Below are 10,592 nucleotides of genomic sequence, written 5' to 3'. Positions count from 1 at the left end.
ATAATGAATACAAAATTTGAAGCAACTAATATTAGTTAAATCTTAATAAAAACAAACAAATATAAAAATATAATATATATTTTCATTAATATATAAAAATAAAAATTGAAGGGAAGTTTTATAGGACAGTTATAAGACCAGCAATGTAATATGGATCGGAATGTTGGGCGACGAAAAAACATAATAACTAAAAAGTAAAGTTATCGAAATGAGCATACTTAGATAGATAAGTGGTATAACATTGAAAGATAAATTAAGAAATGAAGTGTTAAGTTAGATATAACTCTTATAAAAGATAAGATAAGGGAAAGACTACTCAGGTGGTATGGACACTTGCAACGTAGGTGACATAATGCACCTGTGAGGAAGAGTGACTTAGTTACTGTAGAGGGCAATAGAAAGGATAGGAATAAACTTAAAATAACTTGGGAAAAGATAATGAGTAAGAGTTTAATGTACTTAAATTTATCAAAAGAAATGACCTATAATCATATAAATTGATGGAAAAAGTTTTATATAACCGACGCTACTTAATGGGACTAAGGTTTGATTTTGTTGTTTTATGTAGTTTAACTAATTTATATGAGGTCGAAAATAAAAATCAAGATTTGAAAAAAAGATAAAAAATGGAAATGCCCGTCTCCAGAATCTTCCGTGTACCCCTGACCAGAACCATACTAAAACCCTAGTCCCTTGCGGGACAAAACCCCACTCTCTCTCTCTCTCTCTCTCTCCCTCTCTCTCGCCGGCTCTCTGGTTCATCTCGTTTCAAAAGCTTCCCAACATGCACAGGTTGTCGAGGCGGTCGACCTCCGCTATTCTGCGGATTGTTGGCGTACAATACCGTAACGCCGCAGCACCAATCGCCTCTGCCACACACTTCAGTGATTCGGTACGCTATTCTTATTATGGTGTCTTGTGCTTCAATCCTGGGTAGAACTTTGTTTTTATGCTTCCTGAATACAGATTGGTATTTAAGTGATCGTTTTCTTTGTCAATTATGCATTTGATTGCTTCGGATAATTATAGTTTATTTCAACGGTTTGTATTTCGTTGAAGAAATGGGCCTCCATTCTACGCAAAATGAATATTTCATTGAAGAAATGCGCCTCCATTTTTTCGCAAAATGAACTTATTGGATTGGCATTTTGCATCTTTGGTGAACTATTATATAAAAAGATTCTCTGTCCTGAAATCGTTTTGATATTTATACAATCAAATTGCGACATATGTTATTTATTCAGACTAGTTCTTTGAATTTGGATGTAAAGTTATGAACTTGATTCAAATTTCCATTTTTTGTTTTCTTGTTTTGTTTTGTTTTGTTTTTGGGTGGTATTAGGCGGCTTATGAAGAAAACTGTGGAGCTTATTCACGAGCATCGCTACTGCCTAGTAGCTAGGAAATGAAGTTGAAGTTCCATTAATATTTTTCTTGTATCAAAATTTTCATTTTATTTTCCTGTTGGACAATGTTTGGGATAACTGTCATTTTGTTTTGTTCAAATGACCATATGAGGCCAGGAAGTAGAATTGATTTATTTATTTTTGGTTCTTGAGCAGTTCATGGGGGAAATCAGCTTATTATTATTAATATTATTATTATTATTATTTTTTCCTACAATTGTTTCCCCCCGCCCCCCCCAAAAAAAAGTACCGACAAGTGTTGACGTTTCACTTGTATCAGGCAGTGGAGAGTGATATCCAATTTAGATGGTATTCTGCATTAACTCATGGGAGATATAATACAACTGAATCTGCTGGGCAGTTTAGGAATGAAATATTTCTAGGAAAAAGATTTGAGTCAACTGCAGCAGCATCTGATTCCTCAGACCCGCCAGCTGAGAAATATGAGTATCAAGCTGAGGTATATTTGTTTTATTTATTTATTTGTTTATATTTTTCATAAAGAGTTATCCAATATGAATTGTGCACTGATTGAGTGATATTACAAGGCTCAAAGTACATATCTTTCATTATGTCTGGTGGCAGGTTAGTCGCCTTATGGACCTTATTGTTCACAGCTTGTACAGCAACAAAGAGGTGTTTCTTCGTGAGCTTATCAGGCAAGTCTTAATTTATTTGGCAATAGAATGTTTATATCTGTGTTTCTATATAATTGGTGAATGAGTGGTGTATGGTTAGTCAGTCCTTGGAATATGTATTGCTGAAGTGAAGCCTTTCTTCTGGGAATATATGTAATTTCTCTAGTTTGGTGAATATCTGAAAATTTTAATGCTGTTGCACATGCTTAAGATTTTGTTCATATCCAAAAGTTTACTAGAATATCATGTGCATTTAGTCAGATACTGGTCTTAGAATTATGTGAAGTTATGAATAACAATTTGTTGTTTCATAGATTGCTTGAGAAAATGGGTAAGAAGGAATAGAGGATGTTCATGCGTATGCATAACCTTTTAATATTGGTTTTGCGATTATATAGAGTTACGATTAAAAAGTTGCGTTTTTTGGATTTTTGATAAAAAGGCTTAGAAGAATGTTCATGCATATGCATAAGATATTTACATGGTAAAATAGCTCCAACAAGAAGAAAGGATAAAAAATTTGATTTTGTAGAGATGATGTGTTGTCCTGCTGCAATTCTTGTGTTGTAGCACATATTTCTATCTCACACTTGGGATGTGCTGTTATTGGCACATTGACAGGGCATTCAGTTCATTTTGGTTACGACCTTCAAAATTTAGTGCAAAAATGTTTCATGATGGTAATTGATTTGCTGATATAAGCTGACACAAGGACACATGTATTGAGTAGCCTGTGCTTTGCCATTGATTTCATTCCTTTTGCTGGTTTTTGCACTTCTCTTTATATAATTAATTATGTTATAGAACATAGCTTGTCATATAATCCTAACATTTTATGTAGAGATCCTTTGCCTGTTCACCCTAATCCATGTAATGCCGGTAGCAACATAAATCCTAGGAGGGCGGTTTTCTTCATCATTGCCAGTAATTTCTGGTAGGACAACACTTTATGAACCCAATGTGGGGCATCCCAATGGTGGGAAGAGCCAGTATTGTTAAGTGCAGATGCGTTGGTACTCAATTTGAGCATCACTGGGTCCAAATGACTCTTTGGAGCAAACTGCTGGGGTTGTTTGATCTGCGCTCCACTGTGTCATGGGTGAGGGTACTGTGGTGCTTGGTGTGCTAAGAATAAGAAGCAATGCCGCAGGCATGCTGGAGAAGAAACATGATGATATGGTAACCTAGAAAAAATTAGGACACAACATGGTGGATATATGTCAAATTTACTACACACACACATACATATACACACACATAAATGTATAATTCATACGATACATTTATTTTTGTATGTGAAATATATATGGGCATAACACACACATTCTAGAAAGAAATTTTCATATATCTGTGTGCCTTCATAATTTAAAAGAAAAATTCATATCCTGATCAAATGATGTCACAGGAAGATGGAGATTGATTATTGAATTAAGGTTTCTAGGAATCCCATTTGTGCCGACCCACACCTAGCTACATCTGGAGACTTACTTGCAGGGCGTTAGATGTAGGAAGCTTAAATGAGCTGTCTCCTGTTGAAGCATTAAAATTAGGAGCCAAAAAAAAAAAAAATCCACCAAAAAAAAAAAGGGGAAACCCAAAATGCGTCATCTTGCTACAACATATCCTGAAATGTTTTAGGTTTGTGTCCAAAGGGGCTGGTTAAATTTGAGACGTGTTAGAAAATAAGAATTACTATTTTTATTTTTGAACATTTTTGGAATACGTATCATGGTGTGTAGTAGTGTCAGTATCCAACGCATGTTGCATTCTAACATCTGAGTAGTTTTAAAGAAAAGTTACGTATACCATGGAATGATCCAGTTCATGGATCAGGAATGGGATTATAGGATCAAGGTGCAGCACATGCTCTAAAATGTAGAATGTTTAGGCTTGTACATATGTAGATTTATTATTGGTGAAAAATGTGTAGCAGGACTTTAGATGATCAACATTTTAATAATAATCGTAGGTAGAATAATATGTGATATTTCTTTACTTTAACTAATAAAAAGTATATTATGTGAAAAATCTGTAACATATATGATTTTTGAGCCTAAGTGCATAATATGGTGGCATTTCCAAAAAATATTGAGTTAAAAACTTTGGCTTGTTAGATTAGTGGTCCGTAACAAAAATGTAGTACTTTCAGAACATTTGTAGTTTGTACCAATTTGAAATTGGCTAGGTGTTAGCATTATCTTTGAACTCTGTTATGAATTACTGGGGCTTCTTAGTTGGAGTAGTTGGCTAGTTTATTGGTGCATCAACCGTTCATTGTTTATATGTTTAATGATAATATGATATTTTGTGTTTGGATTTACGGGCTTAGTGCTGCTTTGCATCTTTACTTAGAGGCACTTAGCAAGTGATGCACTAAACATGAGATGTGACTATTGCTATTTTCTTTTGATGCTAATACAATAATTATTCTGTGTGGTCCACCACTCATTTATGGATTTGAATCCACAGCAATGCTAGTGATGCCTTGGACAAGTTGCGGTTTCTTAGTGTTACAGAGCCTGCACTTTTAAAGGATGCTGTTGATCTTGACATTCGCATTCAAGCAGATACAGATAATGGAATCATTACTATTACGTAAGCTTTATTATCAAGGAAAACTATTGAGTTATTGTTATTCGTCAAAGCACTATTTTGGCTCAATGTGCTTTTTTATAGTGATTCTGGCATTGGCATGACCCGCCAAGAACTTGTTGACTGTCTTGGGACTATTGCACAAAGTGGTACTGCAAAGTTCTTGAAGGCATTGAAGGTGGATATTTTAGTCAACTTAGCATTTTTGTTTTTGAATCTGCATGCCTCTGTAATGTCATTCCAGTACTTAAAGCAGTTAAATTATTTGACAGGATAGCAAGGATGTTGGTGGTGATAGTAATTTAATTGGTCAATTTGGTGTTGGATTTTATTCAGCATTTCTAGTTTCTGATCGGGTATGTCCCTGTTATGATGATACTGTCCATTTTAAGAGTTGAATGTGGAATTTTCTCATAGTATTCTAATTGATATATCTCTGGCCATTTGAAGGTGGTGGTCTCAACAAAGAGCCCCAATTCTGATAAACAATATGTTTGGGAAAGTGAGGCTGATTCTAGCTCCTACACTATTCGAGAGGAGACAGACCCAGAGAAGCTTATCCCAAGAGGAACCTGTCTTACTTTATATCTCAAGGTTGATCTGGCTGTTTTGTTTATTTTGAGTTGTTTTTTATCCTCTAAAAAAAAATTTTCCTGCTTAACTGTTTTCTTTTTTTCTCCTGCTTGGGTTCAGCATGACGACAAAGGTTTTGCACATCCAGAACGGATTCAGAAGCTTGTTAAAAATTATTCGCAGTTTGTTTCGTTCCCAATATACACCTGGCTAGAGAAAGGATACACTAAGGAGGTATGGCTATTTGGTCAACTCCTGCCTGTATGCCCCGTACCATATATGGAAAAGACTTCATATCCTTTACCCAGTCATGATACTTATCAACAGTTAGTAATTTATTTTCTTTGCCTTCTCTCCCTCCGTGGGAGGGCGTATGCATTATGACAGGTTGAGGTTGATGAGGATCCTGCCGAAGCTAAAAAGGATGAGCAAGATGAGAAAGCTGAGGTGCCCTTGTTGTTCTATCTTTTTAGAACTATATTATTCACATGTTTCATCTTCTGCTTGAAACTCAAACTATATCAGTAGCTTATAACATCTTGTTTTATGCTGTTAATATAGAAGAAGAAGAAAACCAAGACTGTTGTAGAGAGGTATTGGGACTGGGAGCTCACTAACGAGACCCAACCAATATGGGTACGCCTTAGAAATGGTATTTTTTGTTGGCTACTATTCCTCCAATGGGATTAACTCAGGGATATGCTTCTGGTATGTGCAGCTTCGCAACCCAAAGGAAGTCACTACAGAGGAATATAACGAGTTCTACAAGAAGACTTTCAATGAGTATTTGGAACCGTTAGCATCTTCACACTTTACAACAGAGGTAATTGGATTATGGTTCCTATTGGATTCTAAGATTTCTTTTGCAGGCTTTTGGGTATCATATTTCTCTCATTCTCATCTGTAGGTGGTTTCTTCTGGCTAAGCCATGTGTGAGTCTTTTTCCAGAAACTAAATTGTCTAATTAGAAAACCAAGAAGCTAATCTAGTATTTGCATTAGTATCCACTGAAAAAATACCATACATGGAAGAACTATAGGTTGCATGATATGCATTTTTTTTTTTTTCAATACCCATGATGATTTTTGGTGGTTAGCTTGCTTGTGTAATTGATGAGGGGCTCCGTACTTCTTTCCAGGGTGAGGTTGAGTTCAGGTCTATTCTTTATGTGCCAGCCATTGCTCCTTTGGGAAAAGATGACATTGTGAATCCAAAGACAAAGAATATAAGACTCTATGTTAAGCGGGTGTTCATTTCTGATGACTTCGATGGGGAACTGGTGAGAAAAGAAAAATATTTCAACGATTGCATGGTATTTAAGAAATGGTAAGCTTACTCTATATTGTTTTTGGATGGCATAGTTCCCACGATATTTAAGCTTTGTAAAAGGTGTTGTGGATTCAAATGACTTGCCCCTCAACGTTTCTCGAGAAATTCTTCAAGAAAGTCGCATTGTAAGTATATTCAGGGTTGCGTTGAAAATGCTTTAGAGTGATTGTAAAATTGAGTTTTGCTCTTTTCTTATCTCTCATCATGCTGAATATTCTTGTTTTTTTGAAGGTACGGATTATGAGGAAGCGTTTGGTACGCAAGGCATTTGACATGATTCTTGGTATTTCTATGAGTGAGAACAGAGATGTATGCTCTTGTTTCTTTAAGTTTTACTGAGATTTTGCATTTGCATTTGCCTTCCCCTTGTCCCACCCGCCCCCCCAGATGCATCACATTTAAATGATATCACCCATCCTTGTGTTTTTGTGCCTTGAATTTGATGTGTAGTAGTTGTCAATCCATATTCTAACCTTGGGTGGAGGAATACATGATTTTCTATTAGCTAAATCTTCTCTTTTATGTTTATATTGTAGGATTATGAGAAGTTCTGGGAGAACTTTGGTAAGCACTTAAAATTGGGCTGTATTGAAGATCGTGAAAATCACAAACGCATTGCACCGTTACTTCGATTTTTCTCTTCCCAGAGTGAGGAAGAGATGATCAGCTTGGATGAGTATGTTGAGAATATGAAACCAGAGCAGAAGGATATATATTACCTTGCCTCCGACAGTGTTTCGAGTGCAAAGAACACACCCTTCCTTGAAAGATTGCTGGAGAAGGATCTTGAAGTATGTGCTTGTTCTTTTGACAAATTAAGGGCATGTTTTTTGTGCAATTGTTATAATGGTTTACCAATGTTTATTTGGTTCTGTTGCTGTAGGTGCTGTACTTGGTTGATCCCATTGATGAGGTTGCCATCCAGAACTTGAAATCATACAAGGAGAAGAATTTTATTGATATTAGCAAGGAAGACTTGGATTTAGGTTTGCTTCCTGCAACCTTGGACTAAAAAATTCCAATGTGTATGTGAGGATATACAGAGAAGCCATCTGCCTACCCCTATTTGTTCTTTTATATACTTGTTGCTTTCTTGATGGGTATTGATTGTGGCGTGCACGTGTGTAATGTACTAGTGTGAGTGTGACAGACTGAATATGCTTAGGTAGCTGGTAGTTTCAAACCTTTTCATTGCTGGTAAAATATGGGCAGTGGATATTAGTGTTTTATAGTTTGAATTTGTTTTGTTTAGAATAGACTACTAGTAATTTATTAGATGGACTAAGACTGCCTTGCATTAGATGTGGAAGCTTGTTCCGCACCATTCCCTCATCACCTTATGTTGGTATATCTGATTAGTATTCCATTTAATTGAAATCTTTTTAGGTGATAAGAATGAGGAGAAGGAAAAGGAGATGAAGCAGGAGTTTGGCCAGACTTGTGATTGGATTAAGAAGCGGCTAGGTGACAAAGTTGCCAATGTTCAAATTTCAAACCGTCTCAGCACATCGCCGTGTGTTCTTGTATCTGGGAAGTTTGGTTGGTCTGCCAACATGGAACGGTAGTGTATATCTTCTTGTTGCTGTGAATAACAGTTTTAGTAAATTTTGTTGCATGTTTAATCAACTGAAAATTTGTAGGGTACTGAATTTGTTACAGATGTTTAATAGAAAATTGAATTTGCAGGCTAATGAAGGCCCAGACTGTTGGTGATACATCTAGCCTGGAATACATGAGAGGCAGGAGGGTGCTTGAAATCAATCCTGACCACCCCATTATGAAAAACTTAAATGTAATTCATCATGAGCAATGAGATTGCCCCTGCCCTTCCCTTTTTGCAATTATAATTATCTCACTACAATTTTATTAAACATTTCCAGGCTGCGAGCAAGGCGTATGCTGATGATGAAAGTGCCCTGAGAGCTATTGATCTTTTGTATGACACAGCTTTGATTTCTAGTGGTTTCACTGTGAGTATTCTTTCTAATTTCTCCTTGTTAATTGCTTGCTGTTCTAGGCTTCTAGCTTTGCTCACGAATTTTATAGGATTCATAGTTTCTTTTGACACATTTTTTTTTTTGACCCTAGAGTTGTATGTTTGCACCAAGGATCTTTTTCATATGACATCTATTAACTGTTTAGTATTCACACTTCAGCATCCAAAATCCGCTTGCATTTGTGGAATCCATTTCTCACAGGATTTTGCAAATTATGTGCTGAATTTGATAAGCGTTGATATTAAGTGTTGAGCTGGAAAGGAGCTAAAAGTTAGAAGTAGGGGTGTTCAACAACCTGCCCAGCCTGACCAATCTGACTAACCAAAGCCAAACAGATTCAAGAAATCGGTTCAAATGGTTTATGGTTTGATTAGCGGTTTCCTATATTGGATGACCCAATTGTGTGGGCTGGCTTGTGAGTTTAGTGGCTAACCCACCCAACCCGAACCATCTCCAATGCACGAATGCCAAAAGAAAAAGGAAAAAATAGTCAGAGCCTACAACCATAGACTTGCGAAAGAATGAGGTGGTTGAATTGACACATTTTAGAGTTTTAATTTTAATTTTTCAGTTTTCTTTCTATTGTAGCGGAGTTTGTGGATGATGGTTTGGTTCATTTGGAAGATTTAAATATTTCTAGGAAGTAAAAATGATATAATATAATTTTTAATTAATAATAATTTTGTTCTTAGTATTTATAACATATGATTATCATATTAATTTGTGTTAAAATAATATTATTAATTTATATTAGTGTTTTTGATTTTTTAATATTTAATTTAAATTATTAGATGATTCTTATTCTTCATTTCAAAATTAAATTATATTTAATCAATGATTAATATGTCATACGACATAACAAAATAATACATGCTTATTAATATGGTCCGCAAACCGAGCTTTTTTTTATAATTTCATTTTTTCGGTTGAAACTTGATACTGAGCTTGTACCGGAATGTTTTTGTGGCACTTAAAATGCCAATCTCAGTGGAACTGGGTCAGTAGGATAGTTTGAAATGTCAATGTCAGGAGATCGGGGTTTAAAATGCCAGTCTCAGTGGAACTGGGTCAGTAGGATACTTTAAAATGCCAATCTCAGTGGGACTGCGTCAGTGGGATAGTTTAAAATGCCAATCTCAGTGGGACTGGGTCAGTAGGGATAGTGGTTCTACGCTCTGTCATGCAGTAACAGATCCTTGGTGTTTATGTTTGCAGTCCCACCCCCGCAACAAAACAAGTTCACGGTCTCTGGTTGATGCTAAGTGTAATTTAATTTAATATTTATTCTGGTTCTTGCAGCCTGAAAATCCAGCTCAGGTTGGTGGTAAGATATATGAGATGATGGGAATGGCAATCTCTGGCAAGTGGTCGGCGCCTCAACAGCCAGAAATTCAACAGCCTATCAGCTCAGAGACATTGGAAGCTGAGGTAGTCGAACCCGTTGAAGCTGGTGGTCAAAAATGAGAGATGCCACAGTTTACTAATTATGCGAAAACTTATACCAGCCGGTGCCTTTAGAGAGGAGTTTGGAGAGTAGTAGGGCGTAGTAGAATGTGGTAATTTAACTAGCCTTTTGTCTGGGTGCATATTTTTTTCCTCAGCAATGTAGCTCTTAAATCATAGTCTGGTCCTGTTACTGTGCTGTTCATTTGTTGATAAATTTGGTTAATCAGAAGGGAGCACACTTGACACTCGCTTGACACTGAGATTAGCTGAATATGTATTATGATGTGATCCCCCATTAAAAATAGAGTTTGAACGAAATATATTTGTTCTTTGTTAATATGTTTTAGTATTAAATCAGTAACCAACCCCTTGGAATCACTAACCACCCATTATATTGTCGTATAATGTAATATCATGGCATACTCTGATTATTATAATTAATGGTCTTATGATATACTTATTATATGATAATAGACTAGAATGTGTTACTATGTTCAGTAACGTGATAATTATAACAATTAATGTTCTTGTGGTAATAGATGTGTGATACTATGTTCAGTAATTGTTAGATAATATTTTTTGTATCATTAAATTATTAAAATAATATTTTT

General features: G+C 35.8%; 1 protein-coding gene across 1 annotated transcript; it reads left to right on the top strand.

The window, feature by feature from the left end:
• Positions 1-635: 635 nt before the first annotated feature.
• LOC131148499 (heat shock protein 90-6, mitochondrial) lies at positions 636-10,299 on the top strand. Its single transcript, XM_058098211.1, has 20 exons — positions 636-892; positions 1,687-1,866; positions 1,992-2,065; positions 4,514-4,639; positions 4,721-4,814; positions 4,909-4,992; positions 5,087-5,230; positions 5,330-5,443; positions 5,597-5,656; positions 5,771-5,845; positions 5,928-6,032; positions 6,348-6,488; positions 6,571-6,663; positions 6,770-6,847; positions 7,075-7,329; positions 7,422-7,524; positions 7,925-8,099; positions 8,225-8,330; positions 8,419-8,508; positions 9,835-10,299. Exons 1-20 carry the CDS (start codon positions 785-787, stop codon positions 9,997-9,999), a joined length of 2,370 nt encoding a protein of 789 aa, XP_057954194.1. The 5' UTR covers positions 636-784; the 3' UTR covers positions 10,000-10,299.
• Positions 10,300-10,592: the final 293 nt, after the last annotated feature.

This window comes from Malania oleifera, chromosome 2 (genome assembly GCF_029873635.1).
Source record: "Malania oleifera isolate guangnan ecotype guangnan chromosome 2, ASM2987363v1, whole genome shotgun sequence".
NCBI classification, from domain to species: domain Eukaryota; kingdom Viridiplantae; phylum Streptophyta; class Magnoliopsida; order Santalales; family Ximeniaceae; genus Malania; species Malania oleifera.
Note: the sequence above shows the minus strand (reverse complement) of the source record. Positions and strands in the feature narration are given on the sequence as shown.